Below are 20,737 nucleotides of genomic sequence, written 5' to 3'. Positions count from 1 at the left end.
CGTTATAATTATGGTGTTAACTCATTCTGTCTGGTAATCAGTTTGTGGGTGGAAGGCGCTGCTGAATCGAGGTTTAATGTTCAATTGGTTACATAAGGCTTTCCAGAACTACGATGTGAAGGTGGTGCCCCTGTCAGATAATATTTCCTTGGTGAGGCCGTGTGATTTCCAAACGTGTTGTAGGAACAGGCGGGCCAGTTCCACAACGTCAGCCATATCCCTGGTAGGGATATAGTGGGCCATCTTGGTTAACCTGTCGACGATCACAAGGATTGCGTTGGATCCCTTGTACTCTGGGAGGCCAGTGAAATGGTCCATTGATAGGAAGGACCAAGGATTTGCACGTGGAGTGAGGGGTTTGAGCAAATCATAAGGTACCTGTTGGACAGGTTTGATCCGGGCACAGGTATCGCAGTGGTCTACATAGCGGGCGACCTATTTTCGCATCTTGGGCTAGTAGTAGATGCTGAATAGGAGTTCTAGAGTGCGGCCGCTTCCGGGGTGTCCCGCAGAAGGGGCGTCATGGTTGGTTCGAAGGAACTCCAGCTTGATAGCGGCTTCATCGGGAATGTAGAGTAGCTCTGGATTGTATAGTAGTCAGTCCTTGATTGAGGCTTCACCTATGGGTAGGAAACGCGGGTGCTTTTTCTTGGTGACAACGTCTTTTATCAATTGTTTGGACAGGGGGTCTTTGACTTGCGCTGTACGTAGTAAATCGTGATGGTCCAGGATACAGCGGCAGTCTTGGGGACTTGTACTGCAGTTGCAAGAAGAATGTTCTTCGCTTTGAGTAAAACCTTGTGCTGTTGTGCCTGTCTTTCATCCCCCTCTTTAGGGATATTTTCAGATCGACCTGTGAGGGCATCAGGTTTTCCGTTCTTCGCACCTCGGTGTTAAGTGACCACACAGTTGAAAGAGTACAGTGTAAGAGCTCAGAGAGATTGGCAACGATTGGGGAGCTTCATGGACATGAGTACTCCAGGTTCTTATAGTCGCAGTAGACCAATATTTCCTCGTTGCTGGATTCCAGGTTTTTTTTGCCATTGTTCGAAAGCACTGACAATAGCAGGTAGTTTTTTGTCATAGATTTCGTAGGTGCATTTAGCGGGCATCATCTTAAGTGAGTGGAAGGCCATCAGCTGTAGGATCCCTTGGTCACACTTCTGGGATAGTATTCCAGCTGCAATGAAGTCGGAGGCATCGGTTTCCAGGGTTCAGGCTTGCTCGGGGTCAAAGCGTCTCAGTATTGGAGTGGTGATGATGGCTTTTTTCAAGGCGTTGAAAATACTATCGGCGGCTGGGATCCAGTTGAACTTGGTGTCTTTTTTTCGCAGCATTGTCATTGGAGCAACCACTTTTGAGTAATTCTTGATGAACCGCCGGTAGAAGTTGGCAAATCCCAAAAAGACCTGGATGTCGTTGAACGAGGTGGATGTTTGCCATTCCAATATAGCCTTAATCTTGTCCTTGTTCATCGTAACTCCATTCCCCCTAGATGATATATCCCAAGTATTCTGTACTAATGATATGGAATTCAGCTGCATATAGTTTGTCTAAAATGCTACTGAAATGTCGCGAGTGTTCTTCTTCAGAGTCGGAGTAGATGAGGAGGTCATCGAGATATACCGTGCAGAAGTTGTCGAGGTGGGTTCGTATGGTATCGTTCATGAAAGTCTTGAAGGTGGCGGGTACGTTGGTGAGACCAAAAGATATAACCAGATATTTGAACAGCCCATATAGTGTACAGAAAGCTGTCTTCCACTCCTCTTCTTCCTTAATCCTTATCTGTTTGTATCCATTGTGCAGGTCCAGCTTGGTGTAGATCTTGGCGTCCTTAAGTCAATCCGGAGTGTCGTTAATCAACGGCAGGGTGTATCAGTTCTTGACAGTGATGGCATTGAGGGCACGATAGTCTATGCATAGTCGTAGAGAGCTGTCCTTCTTTTTAATAAACAAGACTGGTACACTTGCAGAAGATGGGGAAGAACGTATATATCCTCGGATTAGTTGGTCATCGCGATATTCCCAGAGGGTTTTTAGCTCCGCAGCTGACATGCCATAGAGGGGACCGAAAGATGGTTATTCGCCATCTAGCAGCGGGATCCCATTGTTGATATACCGGTGGATTCGGAGTTCTTGAGCCGTCAATTCCTCGAAAAGGTCAAGATAGTAGTGGTAAGTAGTGGGGACCAATTCTTCGGCGTTGATGGGGTATGGCTTGCTGATACTGGCAGGGCAAACGCACAGGAGGAGGAGTTGGTTCTCATTCTGTCGTAACTCCCTATGGGAATGGGCAGCTGAGATGTTGATGGTGCAGCGGGGAGCTGTAGGCCTTGGAGGTATTGGAGGGGACTCATACTCTTGGCCTCTCGTGGAGGAATTGATGATGGCGGCGAAGGAGGAGGTGGTGCAGGGTGTTCGAGTGCTGACGGTGAAGTGCAGTCATAGGGGATTGCGGCAGAGGTGGTAAGTGGGGGTATTATGAGAGTGGAAGCCCATAAGGCAGCGGTATGCTGTCTGCATCGGTCGGCATTGAAGTTGATAGACTGGTGGGCGAATTTGATTTGAGTGGCATGGTGTTGAAGCGAAAAGAGGCTGAGTACCACCTTGGCATCACCTAGTTGAGTGCCAAAGAGGGAGATTCCTTCCACATGGATGCACACTTCGAGACTGAGCTTGCATAAGTGTGTGATACATCCGGAAGCGATGGGTCAGCCATCGATTACTTGCAAGTACCTGGGAGTGGGGAGACTTTCCATAACATAGCCCCGTGAGTTTGCAAATGAGGTGTTAATGAATCCATAACCTATAGCTCCTGTATCCATCAGCGCGCGAAGCTAGTCCTAACTCTGAGATAGTTGTATTAATATCTCGAATAGTTCACAATCGCCGGTGTTATGGAGTTGACTGATCTTGAGTTTGGTGTCTACTTGGTGGAATAGCAGTAGGCATATGGGGGTGTAAGGGCCAGGGTAGTTGTAGACGTGGGCTGTGCCATGGTGGTTGGTGATGAATACTGAGAGTACGGGGGACCTCAGTCGGTTTGGAGTGTTAAGAACCTTGCCCGGCAATGGAAAAGGCCCTAGACCAATGAGGTAGGCTCAGCATTGCACAGGACCCAGTGCCAAGAAACACCAACTGGGATCATTCCCCATGAGTTGTGCAAGGGGTATTGACTGACAGAGAAGGTGGCCGAATAGGTGGCAGATATGGCGGGTCGGCGGTGGCTGTAGCGGGTGATCAGCGAGGGGTTCGCTCATAGGCTGTGTGCAGAGTCTACCTAGGAAGTAGGCCATGATCTAGGATAGGAGAAGGAGCACGGCATAGGTGGCTGTCCTCCTGTACTCTGAGGTGTAGGTGGATGAAAGTGTGGTGTTGGCGGCATCTACGAGGAGGGAGAGTATCGATGGTCACGTAAGCGAGGTGGGTCGGTGGATGTGAGTCGACCATAAACGACGTAACATAGTGTAAGGAACCATGGGCGGGGCATAGCGGTGGGGTCAAAGGATATCTGGAAGATTTGCACTAAAAGGATAGCAATAGTGTACAGGAGAGTATTAGGAGTGGCTCGTATGAGGGCGAGGAGAGCAGGGTAGATCGCAGAAGTATTCATGACTGGAGGCAGGGGGACAAAGGTCGTAAGGGCAATGAGAGAAACAGCGAGAGTAACAGTTACTCATAAAACAGCGATGATGACGGCAATGGACATATTGGATCAGCAGACATCACATGGCTTTAGATAAAGTGTATATTGAAACAAAGTAAATTCCCCAAGTGATAACCCAAAGTAGAATTGAAGATTTTGCGTAGAGAAGAAAGAGAAGGGAGACAAGAAGGGGTAAAGGACCCTTATGTAACAACGAAATAACAACTAATGACTAATAATATGGAACCCGCCGGAAACTTCCCGATGTTTCGCTCTTTCTCGCATAACGGTGGGGTTCGTAACAGGTTCGTAACAGACATGATTCACTTGCAGGTACACGGAACCTGCTCCCTATTCTCCGAAGAGTCAGCCCATCACTGGGTTGATCCGATTGCTTTGTGAGTATATTCCTAGTTGTGGTCTACTTGATTGGCAGGCCGGTCCACAGAAGAATGAGGTGCAAAAGCGAAAGGGGTGTGTTAAAATATGGTAGCCCGGGAGTCTGGTTGGCAGGCAGCAGGCTGTTGAGGATGTTAAATGAGAACCGCAACCTGTTGGTGGTCTTTACAATTGTGACTTTCGAACTTAATTTCCGTGATTTGATGTGGTAGAACCGGTTGTAGTACCTGGCCGAGTTGGGTGGGGTAAGCGGTGAAGCCGACTCAGTTAAAGGGGTCACCTGACTCTGGCTGTAAAGCGGGGTAAGGCCCAATGAAGTGAACTTGCTTAGTGAGGGAAACGAATGTTTCGCGACCGTAAGGTCGCTAACATCATGGGTTATCGTAGGCTTTGGCAATGGGTCTGCACTAACTTCTAGACTATTGACAGAGTGCCGATAGGATGTAGAGAGGTGTAATTTTGAAGGGCCGGTTGGGTTTGGTGTCGCGTTCGGGGGCGCCGATGGGTTTGATGAAGGGTGAGAAGAAGAATGCAACCTCGTAAGAGGTTTCAACTGGGTGGATAGTGGGACATTTCTCTCAGATCATGAAGCAATTCGAGAATCAAGATGTTGAAATGGGAGGAGCCAGGCGGCCCTAAGCGGTCAGGCGAGGGACAGGAAACCTTGCGTACTAAAGGAAAGCAGCGAAAGAGAACAGTTGCGAACGTGAAGCCTCCCTTAATATCGCCAAGGAAATCTGGGTGATGACAAATCAATAGTGACTCATACCCTTACGACCAATGGAACCGAAGAGAACCTAATATAACCTTTCTGACTAATCTAGCTCTGCGTAATCCAGCATGCTAACCAAGCGATCTATGAAAAGCAATTCAACATACTCAGGTTTTTGCATACTGAGTACGACGATAGGACAATTGGCACACTTCGTACAACCGGCACATTGGGTTATAGATGGGGGGATGCACGGAACGATTGAGTCTGGTTTCGTCCAAAACCGGCTGACCTATCGGCTTCATAGAACCTATGAATAGCAAGGCTGCTTGCGGTCTTTAAGTACAGGGATATGAGGCGGATGGTGCACAGACTTTTGACTGCGATAGAATCATTGAAGCTGGACTTCAATGGAAACCACAAAGTCGAACAAGGGCTGTTAAGGTTGTCGCGTTGCTCTAACAACCCTGACGATATATGGGTAGTAAATATAAAGAGCATTTTGGGCATCTTTCATTTGGTGCCCGAGATGACGTCAGCTACAAATGACAGGTGGTTTATCAATAGTACTATCGATCTATTGACATATAATTTAATATGCTGAAATACGGCTGGGCTCTTCACTGGAGCCAGTCACGTTTAGATTTTATACAGGTAGTAGGCAAGTGACAATTGATATTCAATTTAGAAAATAAGGTATTACGACAAAATCGGCGAGGCACTGGGGTCTTTAGTGATCGCAAGCAATGGAGATTTCAGACGGGGGTAGTTAGTAGCAGTGTTTATTGAAAAATGTGTACTCAGACTTAGATTTCTGATGGGGTTCACGGTCGTTAGCAGTGTGTGTATTTAGAGAGAATGATTGTTAGACTAAGATTTCTGATGGGCTCGTTAGTGGCAGTATGTATTTAGACAGAATGGACTTAGATTTCTGACAAAGATTGAATTTTGAAAAGTTGTGAAGACAAGGACATTTGGCAATAAGATGAGCGTAGGATGGTGTAGTTGAGGGACAACCTGTCTGCGTCGATCGATGTGTTTCTTAATTGTAGCTGTTAAACGGGCATATTTTATAGTCAAAGGATGAGGAGCAAAAATAGGTGTGGCATAAGATGGGATCGTTTGATCTAAAGACGAGGTTCTGTGGGCAAAAGACGAATTTGGACATCTGGGCAGCCGAATTCATCTTGAGAAAACCTGTTTTTTGCTGATGTAGACATATGAGTAATAGAATGACTAATAGGAAATTGGGTCATGGTGTTACGGGAACTACGGAGCACTGTTCTAAGAGGCTTAGGACAATGAGGAATACGAGTGACGGGTTGTGATGCAAGGACGGTCGGGTAACGAAAGGACAAGCATAGAAAGGTATCGGGTAGTGTGGGAGCACGCGGTGTTACCACACTAGTGTTATACTATTATGACGGCACGCTTACTATTGGGTGCCTCACCCGGAATAGAATAGGAAGCGGGGCTTACGGCTGTAGGCTGTTCTACTTAGGGAAGTAGGTCTAGGATAATAGTATGGTACAGCCCGATGACTGGCAATTGCAAGGTTCATGGTTACGTGTCGGAATTAGAATGGAGGACGGAACTATGCGGGGGCGCTTTTCTATCTGGGTTATCCTCGGGAGCATTATCTTATTCTATTATCGTTGTGTCAGTTAGTATTAGAAAGCGGGCCTTGGCATAGGTTCCAACATGTATAAATAGGGCTTGATTCTCCGAAGACTTGAGGGTATCATCAACCATCAAGTCAGGAATCCGAAAGGAATAGGGGACTACAGAACAGCGACTCGCTAAGACCTGTAGAGACCGCCGATTTCTGAGTAACATCCGTTTGATGAGTTGCAAGTTGGACCTGGCGGGTTTCTTAGCGAGGTATTTACTACCTACTCTACGCTATTGGAAACACTAGAGATCCTTGAAATACTTGAAGAGCAAAGCCAGATTTTATTTCTTAAGTACGCTTTACATAGTTACTGTTGTAATCGGCGGTAATTTTTTCAAATGTATGGCTTATAGGAATTTAACACTATATTGTACCTTATCCCTAACTTTTACTCTTTACCTATCGCATACACTACCAAAGTCTTGATAAGACAACTACTCGCTTAAACCAATACTCTGAGTATTTTGCTTAGTGGCGGATAGTCACCGTGCTCTCAGTAGAAGAATAAGCGCTTAGTCTATTAGAAAAGACCAAGGTACTATATGCACCCCGAGTGGCAACAGCAGCCATCGATAACTACCTTTGCGCTACATCCTTCATCGTTCGAAGAGGAAGCGCCGAACATCTATACTGCGGATACCTCCACTACACAGGTTTCTTCGCAGAAGCAGGAACTACCGCTACTTTCGAGGAACACGACCCCGAAATCCTCAACTACCCAGAACTCTTCCCGATCAAGATCACTCTCTCCCAACGATCTTTCGGACTTGCTCATCCAGCCCCCTGGTTCATTGCCCAACCCTGGTGCAGAAGGCATCCACAGCTCAAACTCGAGCAACTTAGCAATGTCAAGGGCTCATCAGCAACGGTCGGAGGAAGACTACAACATGGAGAGTTCGATCGCCTTGAGAGATCGAGGTATATTAGAAACTCAGGCGAAGAGGCGCCACAGGAAAGAGAGAGATGTGCCGATAGGCTCCCTCTTCGCATCGACGAGGCAGGAAGAATCCTATGGGCAGGCGAGGAGGCGGCAGGTAGACCACCGGGAGTTCTCCCCATACGTCACCCCAATCAGAGAGAGATCCTCTACTCAGAGGCCCTCGGTACCTCGGGTAATGGACGACGACGAGGATACCAACATGGACGTAGAGGAACGGCGGGTGGAGAACCCTTTTGGCGATCTCATCGGGCAAGAAGTCCAGCGACAAGGGGCTCCCGTGGTCCAGCAGCTCAGCCGCGGGATCGAGGAACTCAGCATGCACGTGCGGGATATCCCCATACTCAGGGAACTCACCCGGCAGCAGCAGGAGTATACCAACAAGATCGTCGAGGACCTCCACGCCAAGTTCGCTGGGGACAGAGCCGAGCGCGACAATCAGCTCAACCAGGTCATGGCTCAATTACGGGCGGAATCCACCGCCGCTACCAGCAACCTCGGCCAAGTCCTTGGGCAGATCGTGGAAGCTACTAGGGCGCATCAGGAAAGGCAGGAGCGACAGGATCAGCACATAAATGCGCTGACCAATTTCGTCCAGCAACTCCCGAAAGATGGCCCTGTGCAGATACCCGCGGAGGTTATGGCTGCCCTCGAGAGGATGGAACGGGACAGACAAGCTGCGATGGAAGACCAGTTCGCAGGTACGAAGAAGAACCTGGAGGAGATCATTGAGCAGATGCGGGTAGCAGCCAACAGAACAGCAGCAGCCCCCGAAGGCTCAGGAGGCGGAGGCGTAGTACCCCCCGTACCCCCTCAGAACCCCCCTAGCAATTCCGGAGAGAGGCCGGAAGGATCAGGGAGCCAACCCCCCGTACCCCCTCGCTCCGAGGCAAGAAGCCAGCAAAGTGAACAAGGAGGCAGGGGAGGCAATGGCAATAACGGCAACGGCGGAACCCGCGCAAGACCACGAGACCCATCCCCCTCAGACTCATCCAGCTCCTCCGATTCAGAGGACGATCGTCGCGCACGCGAACGAAGGCAGAGAAGACGGGAGGAGCGGAGGCGCCGTAATAGGCAGCAAGAGGTAGAACTCATGCACCCCCCTCGCGCCACCCTGGGTGATACGCCAAAACAGGCAAAGATCCCCTTCTCCGGGAAAGCCGACGAAGACGTACGACACTGGATCGACCAAATGGAAGTCTTAATTGAACTTCAGAGGAAGGTCAGGTGGGACGACCAAACTAAGATTCTGTGGGCATCCCTGGAACTTACCGGAAGCGCGGCAAAATTCTGGCGAAACTTCGTGGAGCGACTATCGGTTGACCCCAGCATCGGGACATGGGAGAATTTCAAAAACGAATTACGGATTCAATATGGCAATCGGACAAGTCAAGAACAAGCCAAGCAGAAGATGGATAAACTCCGTCAAACTGGCATGATCGATGACTACATCAATGAGATGCAGAATCTGGAATGGGACGCGAAGGTCGGACCCATCGTAATGAAATCCATGATCCTAACAGGAATAAACTCCTCGCTGGAACAACGCCTCTCGAATGCGATCGAGGAACCAGAAGATTTCGCGGAATGGCTAGCCTGGGTTAGGAAGGTCGGACGTAAGGATCACGAGGTGAAGGCCCGGAAAGAAATCTTACGTGGCAAGGATGTCGTGAAACCTCGTGAGGAAAAGTCGGAACGGCGAAAATCGCGCAACCCCGCACCTCGGAAAACTTTCTCTGCGCCCGCACACAACTCCAAGGCCTCGGATGACTTAGGTGTCACCAAGGACGAGAAGGAGAAGTGGCAAAAGGAAGGAAAGTGTTTCCGTTGTGGTAGAGATAACCACTTCGCGAAAGATTGCGTGGCGACGAGTAAGGTCAGGTTAACCGACCTGAAGAGGAAACGGTATCCTTCCGGAGGAAAGGACCACGGAAGGGAGGGTGAAAAGAAGCGGAAATTGGGGCCCCAGAATGAGGCTTTTAGGGCAAGGATTACAACTTTGGAGGATCAAAATTGATTGGGTATTTCTATTTTTCGGTGTTTTATACTGCGTTACGGTTTCTTTCTTTTGGTTATTTGGAACAAGGTTTTTATGTATTACGGTTATTCTTATCGGTTGGCTACGGGATTTTTCTATATTTGTTTTGCTACACGCACGGAAATTCAATTCTCTTTACACACACTCTGAGGATGGGGTTACCCCCCGAAACGCCTGGTGCGTAAGTGTCGTACCATGATCTTCATCAAACACTCGAACTCTCTATATAAACCCCCTCACCCCGCGCTCAACGAAGAAAAAACCATCAAAAAACCCACACCTAGAACCAATACAAACCCTTTATCAGACCAACATACAAACATGTCTTCCAACACACAAGAAACTCGTCTCGAGATCGAAATTTCTTGGGACCACCCCGCAACTAGCACCAAACATGTCGCAACAGTCAACGCACTCTTAGACAGTGGTACAGAGGGCTGGATAATGTCCTGGGACTGCATCCACCGTGCAAAAATACCCACTCAACCTCGACCAAAGCCTCTCATCATCAGACAGGCCGACGGTACCCCTATGCCCAATTCCGGCACCCACATTACTCAACCTCTTACCCTCCGCATCGGTAACCATCTAGACAGGGCTATCACCTGTGAGGTTGGCTCGTTTGCAGGAGAGGACCTCGTCATACCACATCGATGGCTCAAAGAGCATCAACCAACCATCCATTGGGGACGCAACAGTGTCAGCTTCCATAGCAACAACTGTATAGTCAATGGATGCTTCGTATCAGTCGAAGACATATACGATCAAGACCCAGAAGAGCTGGTCATCAGGCTGTTGAGGGCGTCACCCAAGAAGCAGACGACGATCGAGCAACACCCCTTTTGGGCAAGAGCATCGGTAAACGAGGCTCTCGTTAGTGCTATACCGGTGGAGTTTCAGGAATACGCCGATGTGTTCTCCAAGGAAGGAGCCGCTCGACTACCTGACCACTCTGAATGGGATCATACCATTCCTCTTATGGAAGGAAAGCAGCCGCCGTGGGGACCGATCTATTCGCTCTCTCCACCTGAAGATAAGGCACTCCGGGAGTATTTGGACGAGAACTTGCCCTCCGGCAAAGTCGTCCCCTCCACTAGCCCAGCAGCGGCACCCGTCCTGTTCGTTCCGAAAGCTAATGGTAAGCTTCGGTTATGTGTCGACTTTCGTGGTTTGAATGGAATCACAATTAAGAACCGTTATCCACTGCCGCTCATGAACGAGCTGGCCGACGCAACGAAAGGAGCACTCTACTTCACGAAGATAGACCTGAAAAATGGCTATAATCTGATTAGGATTGCTAAGGGCGAAGAATGGAAAACCGCTTTCCGAACGAAATACGGCCTTTTCGAATATAGGGTAATGCCTTTCGGCTTGACCAATGCTCCTGCGTCGTTTCAGGTCATGGTCAATACCATATTCAAGGATCTTCTAGATCAAGGCGTAGTAGTCTACCTGGATGACATCTTAATGTATTCAAAGACTAGAGAAGAGCATACGACTCTTGTACGAGAAGTTTTGGAGCGACTGCGACGACACCACCTATACGGAAACCTCGAGAAAACGGAATGGTATCAACAGGAGGTAGAATTCCTGGGATTCATACTATCAGGAAAAGGGAACCGAGTATCACCAAAGAAAGTCCAGGCGATCGAAGGCTGGTTAGCCCCAACCAAGGTCAAGGAACTCCAATGCTTCCTCGGGTTCGCCAATTTCCTAAGACGGTTCATCCACCGATACTCTGAGGTTTGCAGACCCATGACCGATCTCCTGAAGAAAGGTTCCGTATGGAAATGAGGCAGGGAACAGCTGGACGCGTTCGACGAGCTCAAGAGGAGATTTACGTCTGCTCCAATACTCCGACACTATGACGAACACCGCGAGGCAATCGTGGAGACTGATGCGAGTGACTGGGCCGAGGCCGCAGTACTCTCCCAGGTGTTCGAGGACGGTATCCTACATCCGGTAGCTTACCACTCTCGCAAGTTCAACGAGGCAGAGGTCAACTATGAGATCTACGACAAGGAGATGCTCGCAATAGTTTCTGCCCTCTTAACTTGGAGACATTGGCTGGAAGGGACGGACATCCCTATCCAGATACATTCGGATCACCAAAACCTGCAGTATTTCACAACGACCAAGAAGTTGTCGAGAAGACAAGCCAGATGGGCCGAGAAGATAGCACCTTTTCGCTTCAAGATCCATTACCGACCAGGCGAAAAGAACGGCAAGCCAGATGCACTCACAAGGCGTCCGGAGTTCGCAATGGAAGGGGGAGTAATTCGTGAGCAGCCCGTAAAACAGCTACTCAGCGCAGAACAATTTGTCAGAAAATCACGGACCAGCATAGAAACTGGGTCTGAGGTGATTGGCAACCCCGAAGAGGAATGGAATCAGTTGGATCAGTGGTACGACATACCAAGCGTAGGGCTGCCTCAGCCACTACAGGGTTGGTATGAACAGGAAAGACGATGGGTTCGGAGGATGGTTCCGGATGAACACCTCCCTGACTCAAACCTTGAGATCTTCGGACCACCGGAGGCTGCTATCGTAAAGGTAGAGCCTGCCGCTGAATGGAGTCCCGATTCGAATGACCCCACCCACGATGGTCGGTGGGTAGTATCGGGCTACGCGGTCAAGCAGGTCATCGAGGAACATCATGATCGACCCGTAGCGGGGCATCTAGGAAGGGATAAAACCCTTGAGTTGATCGATAGGAACTACTGGTGGCCAGGAATGTCCACGGATGTAGCCAACTTCGTCAAGACTTGCGATGTATGCCAGAGAGCCAAGCAATGTCGGAGACACTTGTCACTCCCTCAACCCCTAGAGTTAGCCACCACACCTTGGACTGATATCTCGATGGATTTCGTAGTAGAAATGCCTAAGGAGAAATCAGGATTCCGCAACGTATTGGTAGTCGTGGACCGTTTTACGAAGATGGCTCACTTCATTCCAATGACGGGAATCAACGCGGAACAAACCGCCAACGCATTCGTCAAAGACATCTGGCATTTCCACGGACTTCCTAGGAGCATCGTCTCAGACAGAGGAACGCAGTTCGTGTCAGCCTTCTGGGCGGCAATTACGGACAGACTGGGGATTCGTAGAAGACTCTCCACCTCATTCCACCCCCAAACCGACGGCCAAACAGAGCGGACCAACCAACACATGGAAGGTTATATTCGGGCATATACGGCAGGAACAGGCAAGAAATGGAAGGACCTGTTACCTATCTGTGAATACGCCTACAACAATGCGAAGCATACGTCGACGGGCCAATCGCCGTTCTACTGCAATTATGGCTTCCACCCTCGAACGGATTGGCCTACGGATGCAGAGATCGAACGATTAGACGCCAACGGGAACAACTACTTGGATGAGATCATCACGGCTCATGAGTTAGCGAGAGACACGCTACAGAAGACCTTCGACAGGATGGCGTCAAAGCCAGGACCGGCAGTACAGCGGTTCACTATCGATCAGAAAGTCTTGCTGGACACTCGGAACCTAGGAGGATACTCCAAGTGGTCGGACAAGTTCACAGGGCCATTTACAGTTTCAGCAGTGGTAGGCAATCGGGCTTACCGTCTCGAACTTCCGGTAGAATGGAAGGTTCACGACGTCTTTCACGAGATGCTGCTGCGACCCTATCGTGAGGACCCGGATCCCACCAGAAAACAAAATACACGAAAGCGACTGGCAACACCCGAGCCACAGGAGGCATTGGCAGATGAGAATTTCCAGCCAACCTCGAACATACGACCCCATACGCGAAGTCGAGGCCCAGCGATCGATAATGACCGGGCCCATAAACGACAACGGAACAGGCGAGACTAAGCTCGATACCTTTCCCTACTCTATGACTTTTCCCACAGGGTTTTTATCATAGAAGGGTTTTAACGGTCGAGGGCGACGTCTAGGAAGGGGGAGTAGTGTTACGGGAACTACGGAGCACTGTTCTAAGAGGCTTAGGACAATGAGGAATACGAGTGACGGGTTGTGATGCAAGGACGGTCGGGTAACGAAAGGACAAGCATAGAAAGGTATCGGGTAGTGTGGGAGCACGCGGTGTTACCACACTAGTGTTATACTATTATGACGGCACGCTTACTATTGGGTGCCTCACCCGGAATAGAATAGGAAGCGGGGCTTACGGCTGTAGGCTGTTCTACTTAGGGAAGTAGGTCTAGGATAATAGTATGGTACAGCCCGATGACTGGCAATTGCAAGGTTCATGGTTACGTGTCGGAATTAGAATGGAGGACGGAACTATGCGGGGGCGCTTTTCTATCTGGGTTATCCTCGGGAGCATTATCTTATTCTATTATCGTTGTGTCAGTTAGTATTAGAAAGCGGGCCTTGGCATAGGTTCCAACATGTATAAATAGGGCTTGATTCTCCGAAGACTTGAGGGTATCATCAACCATCAAGTCAAGGGAATCCGGTTTACAATATCATCAGTTTAAACGCTACAGAATTATCGCTTAGCACTGGCTATTTCCCCAAACACATGGGTGAGTCATACGCCGATGACAACTACAATAATGAAATGATGAGAATCCTCCAATACTATGAAATGTGCCGAGCGCCCTATTTCAAGAATTCGTTCCATGCATTTTCCATATTTCTCTTCCAGCGGTCTCTTGCCATGGATGGTTGCCGGTGACCTGTTTGAGCCTACGGACTAAACCTGGCGACACATCAAATTTATATCTTGGCCTATGTTTACCTCTACTTTGTTCTGTTTACCTCTCGGTATTTTTTCTTCATCCCTGACTGCTGAACTTGGGTAGTAGGGGTTTATCGCATCCCTACACTTTGATCATTCACTTTACGACTTTCCCATTTTCATCCATATTACTGTGGTAATGGTATTTTTTCTGGGCGTGCCAGAACCGTTTACTACAGACTTTATTGCAAAACCTCTTTAATGCAGACTTAATTCTGCATCGAATTTGTTAGTTCTCTCAAAGAAGTTTGGAGGAATATGTATGAACAGGGGTTGTGAACGGGCGCCCCAGTTGTTACTGTGGAAATGACCCACTTAGATAATGCAGAATTTCTTGCAAACCCCCCTATTCATAAAGGTTGAGGTGCGATCGTAATGGAGATATTGAAACTCTCTCTAACTATGATCTGGAATATAGGAGAAGTGGAAAGCAGAACATACTCCCTCGTGGTTTGGCTCGGGGGTGCCAAGACTTTTCGAATGCGGCGTGGTTGAACAACTGCTAGCTAGTGTTAATGCGATATCATATTATGTTCATACCGCCCCGCCTCAGCCCCTCTACAATACGCTACGTGGCCAACCCACCCACTCCGTTGGGCAGGGACTTTTTGACGCCTTGCGGATGCGTGGGTGAGGTTCCATGAACCATTCCGTCCACATTTGTCTGGACCCCGCCTATACTACTCCGCTTGCTCTGAACATCTTGTAAATCTCAGCCTACTACTTCAAGTAATCCGCCTACCTCGATCTTCAATACTCTCCCAGCATCGCAAACTACCAACTGGTGCCTACACGAAGACCCCATACATCGAAATACTTGAAGATGCGCTCATATCGCATATCCAATATACCAAAGCAGTTGGAAGAAGACGATCTCAAAGGTCTTCTTGGTGAATCCGCATCCATCGATGTATTTGCGCCCGCCGCCAACACAACTGATTCGGAAACGAAAAAGGTGGCATTGATCAGCTTCGAGCAGGAACCTGACCCCCTTTCGAAGAAAACCTCCGTGCGGCTTCCAAAGGCGCTCTTGGACAAGGCTGGACTAAAAAGGTGTGACCTTGTGATTGATACCGACTTCTTAGGGCTTACCCCACTCAACGCACTCGACGAAACCGTATTAATAGAGTATGTCCCCCTAGGCATGATTAGGTAGCGCTTTGGATGAATCATGTCTAATCTAATTCAACTCTTGCAGTGTCATCGCGGTTACCGGGCTCGGGGGACACGCCTTTGGGTCGTGGAAGGCAAAGAATGGAGATTTCATGTGGCTGCGCGATGCCCTACCAACGGACATTAGTGGTCTTAGAATTCTAACATACGGATATGAATCTAGTCTGATTGGAAGCACATCTTTTGCTAGCATACCAACCTACGCAACGGAACTTCTTCACAGCTTAATGGGTGCTCGGTGCCATGATGATGTGTGTATAGCAACACTCCCACCCCCGTAAGTGAGGGGCACAGTATCGATTCTGATCTTAGATATTGTTATAGGCAAGGCAGCGCCCTCTGGTATTTATATGCCACAGTCTGGGTGGTCTTGTTGTCAAAGAGGTAGTCATTCCTCCCTGAATTCAGCCTTTGAGAATACCTATGCCGCTTCACCCGAACCCTGCAGAGTTATAACACATACTGATTGTCTCCAGAGTCTTGTAGCTGCAGCTACGGCACACACATCTGCGACAGACCAGATGCTCAAATCGACTGCCGGCTTGCTCTTATATGGAGTCCCAAATCGGGGGCTTTCAATCTAGAGCCTACGGCCTATGGTTCATGGCCAGCCCAATCACGCGCTAGTTGATGATCTGAGGCCAGAGTCCACCTTTCTGGACACACTACATCGTAACTTTTGCAACCATTTCACGTTTGCGGATTCCGAGATAATTTCATTTTGGGAAACAAAGCAGTCACAGACTGCTCGGGTGGGTGGTCCTAGGTGTCTGAGCCAGGAGTATCTTTACCGTTGTTAACGTGCCTTTGTAGGAGCAAGGAGATGGAACGTGGAAAATGAACGGCCCGATGGAGGTTTTAGTCTCCAAGTCATCAGCAACGGGTAGCAGGCCAAATGAGCCATTGTTCAACGATTATCCTATCAATGCCACACATTCAGAAATTGTGAAGTTTAAAACACCGATGGACGGTAATTACACTCTTGTACGAGACAAGGTTAAACAGTTTCGTGACGAGGCACCCTCAAAGGTTATGAAACGGTTCTGCTCGAGCGATTCGGTTAGCGACACTGATAGTTCACTCCGCCTGATGAACGGCTGGAGCCACCTACATCTTGCAAGCCACAAGGGCGACATTGAAAAGGTGAAGCAGCTCCTGAAGGAAGGCGCGGCAATCGCAGGAACTGCCAACAACGGGGCGACGGCCCTTCACCTGGCATCAATTGCGGGGCACGAGTCCGTCGTATGGCTGTTACTGGACAAAAAGGCGAGTACCGAAGCAGTTGACTGCTTCGGATCGACTGCTTTATTCAGCGCTTGTGAAGGTGGAAATGAGAATGTCGTGAAGCTGCTGCTTGAGAAAGGAGCATATATCACAACACGAAACAACAAGGCTCTGACGCCTTTGCATTGTGCCGCGATGAATGGGAAAGAGCTTGCGGCAAGAGCATTGTTGGATCACAAACCGGATATCATCGAGGAACAAAGCTCCGAATTTCTCACACCTCTACATTCCGCTGCAATAGCTGGTTATTGTCCTATGGTAAACCTTTTGTTCAACCGTAAAACAACTAAGGAGGCAGTCGATACGAACAAAGCCACACCATTGCACCACGCATGTTTGCACGGAGCTGAGGAGGTTGTCAAGGAGCTGTTACTTGCAGGAGTCAACATTGAAGCTAAAACCACCATAGGATGGACACCTCTCTATACTGCTGCTAGTAAAGGGCACAGAGGCATTGTTGAGCTCTTGCTAAGTAGAAAAGCAAATATAGAGGCAAAGACTAACGAGGGCTGGACAGCATTACACGCCGCCTCTAACCTTGGTCATGGGTCAACAGTAAAGTTATTGTTGGAGAAATTCGCCATTGTCGAACCGATTTCTGTGACCGGCGGGACACCATTACATGCAGCATCGGTCACTGGACGAGATAGCATAGTGAGCTTGCTATTGGATTTTGGAGCCCGCATAGAGACAAAGACCACACCAGGGTGGACAGCGTTGTATATTGCCGCGTATGAGGGTCAAGAAGGGGTGGTACGCGTGTTGCTGGATCGGGGAGCAGATATTGATGCAAGAATGCTAGACAATAAGAGGCCTCTGCATTGTGCAGTCCTGAGCGGACGCGATCTTATGGCAGCTTTCCTTCTTGCTCGAGGGGCCGACATCGAAGCGAAAGGTTACTGTGACGCATTACTCCCCCAGATGTTTCCTGAACAGGATCGACGTAAGACAGTCCGCATCACTGAAACACCGCTGCAACTGGCTTCAGTGATGGGATATACCTCACTTTGCAAGCTTTTTATAGACCGTGGAGCAGATTTGGAAGCAGGAAGTATGGGGTACACAGGCTTACATGGAGCATGTCTGCAAGGCTCTGTTGATGTCCTTAGCACCTTGCTGGATCCAGGCGCAAATATTGAGGTTCGAGGCCTAGACGGCGTCACCCCTTTACATATGGCATCGGCCAAGGGTTATGCCGAGTGCGTTCGTATTCTACTCGATCGGAGGGCGCAGGTTGAGGCCAAAACAAAGTCTACTTGGACCGCACTGCATTTTGCATCAAGTAATGGTCATGGGCGGGTTGTACGAACACTGCTCATTCGGCAGGCAAATATCGGGGCAACAGACTGGTTATGGCGAACGCCATTAAGTCTTGCAAAGAATGGCAGGCACTCGGACGTTGTTGAACTGCTCACTGAGCGCGGTGCGAGAGAAAGCTCTTGGTGGAGACGCTCTCCAGGTTCGTAATCAGAATCGCCGCTCTATTTATATATGTACTGAATAGTAGTGATCAAGGTCCTCCTGTCTCGAGCAAATCTGACACTAGACTCAAACCTAAAGACATACCTTCTGAGGCGGAGGAGAAACCAGTCCCTGGGGACCTACATGTCGATGCCAGAGTGAATATCCACGCACCAGCTAAATCAGGACGCGTTGATGGTAGTCACATATCTTACGCCGGGTCGAATGTAGGAAGCACCACAACAAATCAGCATCTTGCACTTCCAAAGCCTTCGATTGTCACCACTACGCCTCCCATGTCACATTCACACAATGAGGCAGGGTCGTCTAAAAGAAAGAGGGATCCGTTTGAAGAGGATGACGATTCAAACCAAATTAAGAAAAGAAAAGATGATGGCACAGAGACGCAGGAGAAGGGAGAGGAAGAAGAGGTAGATTCCCAAAGTGCAGATGACTGGCCTATTACCAAGAGCATTGTCTCCCTGCTTACAGGGTGGTGAGAGATCAATAGAATATCTTGTACTCTTTCAATTACATTTGATTATAGCCTTGGGTACGAAAGTTGTTATTAAAATATTTACTACTATGATTTGGTTGTCAACTATCTCAAATAAACCATCATCATCATGATAATTGGCATTATGGGCTATTTGAGGTCCAGGGCCACTCAACAAGGATATTCCTTGGCTCAGTCTGGCTGCCTGAGGGTATAGTGGTATCGTTGAAGAAGCTCCATGGTGTTCGTAAACTCAAGTGGGAACCGGTGAGCACGTCGCAGGGGGGATCCTGTCTATGAAAAGGCTCTCCATGATCTTGAAGATCTATTGTCCGCCCAATATAACTGCTAGATTTACAATGGATCACTTCGATACTAGTAGGTATTTATAGACGCAGCGTGACTGAGCGCTTATGCCTCCAACATATGGAAGTCGGGAATCTGCAGTCGAAGCCACTAACGTATTTGACTGGGAAGCCCACCGTGACCGGGTAATCGACCGCGTTCGTTTTATTACGCGCGCTCGATCATTGCCACGAGCGACCACGAGTGCCCACGATTGCCCATGAATGCCCACGATTGAGGCCCAAATTGGCTCTAAATTGGCTCTAAATAAATACAGTTTATTCTTTGTTAATTCTAGTCCTTATAAAGAGGTATAAAATTTAATCCTGAACCCTTTTTGAAGGTACCCTCTTCCTACATGATCTTCTACTGCTAGTATCCTCAACTATCACCTTTGACCACTCTGAATCTTCCACCTCCTCAACATCTAGACTAGTATCTATAGAATGTACAGAAATATTTTCACTTATAGTAACTCTTTTGCCCAATGACCTCTTTTTGACTTCCCTAGCCAAAGCCTGTGCTGCTTTTTTACTGTCTGCAGCATCTCTAGCCTTTTTAAGCCTCTCCACATCCTCAGTAGTAATTACTCTTGCTTTACTGAATTGTTTTCTGTCTTTAGTAGAGGCTTGGCTCGCTTTTTTGGCTACTGATTTTCTGAACTGAGCATGTACATGATCACCTATTTCCTTCTCTGTTAAAGATATTTGCAGGCCTTTGTCCAGTTGCTTTACTAGAGTGCGCAATTTCTCGGCGCTTTTTGAGCCTCCTCTTATCAGTGCTAATGCTTGACTTGCAGTTGACCTCGCCATTCTGGTATTTTTGGGTGTGGTGGGTCCTGAGACTACTAGTATGGATGCACTAAGCGGGGTTGGCTGCAAAGCCCGGCGGGGATTATACGGCATTATTCCTGTTTTGGCCCATGCTGCCAGGATATTATGAGAGGTATAGGTTCTCCTTCTAGCTTCAAATAGATAGCTAAAACATGTTAGCCAATTCTCGGCGATGCGGAGCGGGCTCGGTGTGGTTCAGAAAGGGCTCAGCGTAGGGGCCATAACCTACTTTAAAAAGGTTCCTTTATTGATGCCGGTATCACCCCCAGACTGTTCCATAGCCTCATCTAAAACATTAGAATAATGTTTTTATAATGGTACAAACAATCCCACATCAAGTGGCTGTAACAAGTGGGTGAAATGTGGGGGTAGACAGAAAGGAATGATTTTATTGTTGAGACAATAATCAAAGAACTCCCAAGTGGTATGTGATGAATGTCCATCTAGTATTAGGAGGCGCCATCTATCCTGTGCCCTATAATTCAATTAGTAATACCCAACTAATAATACTTTTATAAGTTTGGCGCTCTCAGCATGCGGCGTTCGCTATCGCTCGGCGTGCGGCGTTCCTTATCACCCAACATTAATAGGTAGGACTTACACTTCAGATGTGTATTTATCAAAATTCTCAACCAACCAATCCATCCCTAGCTTTGAATCCGTCCACCCCTTTGGGGAATAGGTAAATGTCACGATATCTCGATGCTCTACCCCTGTATACCAGCCCTTATAATGAGCCGTACCTTGGTTGATAATCATAGGCGGTAATGCTACCCCCGTTCCAGAAACTGCTTCAATGACTGTCACCCATGTAGGATTGCTGGAATGTGTGAGTTAAGGATTTTTCCGTCCTACTCTGCAAATGACTTTCACTTTTGCACACATGCCCATCATAAAACCCTTTTCGTACATATTATATGTATCCTTCGGTAGGATGTCGTATTTGGCCGTCACCTCCTTCAACTATAAGCAGTTAGCAAAATTCGAAATTGAACTAATGCGGGGTGCAGAT

At 48.4% G+C, this 20,737-nt stretch overlaps 1 protein-coding gene across 1 annotated transcript; it reads left to right on the top strand.

The window, feature by feature from the left end:
- Nucleotides 1-14,956: 14,956 nt before the first annotated feature.
- On the top strand, nucleotides 14,957-18,551 carry LAJ45_04112 (uncharacterized protein; the record flags this gene model as incomplete). The annotated part of the gene is made up of 5 exons (XM_046113693.1): nucleotides 14,957-15,261; nucleotides 15,332-15,557; nucleotides 15,891-16,058; nucleotides 16,120-18,049; nucleotides 18,106-18,551. The coding sequence occupies 5 exons, from the start codon at nucleotides 14,957-14,959 to the stop codon at nucleotides 18,549-18,551; spliced, it is 3,075 nt and encodes a 1,024-aa protein (XP_045972795.1).
- Between the last annotated feature and the right edge of the window lie 2,186 nt (nucleotides 18,552-20,737).

This window comes from Morchella importuna, assembly GCF_003444635.1.
Source record: "Morchella importuna strain M04M26 chromosome Unknown Morimp01GS010, whole genome shotgun sequence".
NCBI classification, from domain to species: domain Eukaryota; kingdom Fungi; phylum Ascomycota; class Pezizomycetes; order Pezizales; family Morchellaceae; genus Morchella; species Morchella importuna.
Note: the sequence above shows the minus strand (reverse complement) of the source record. Positions and strands in the feature narration are given on the sequence as shown.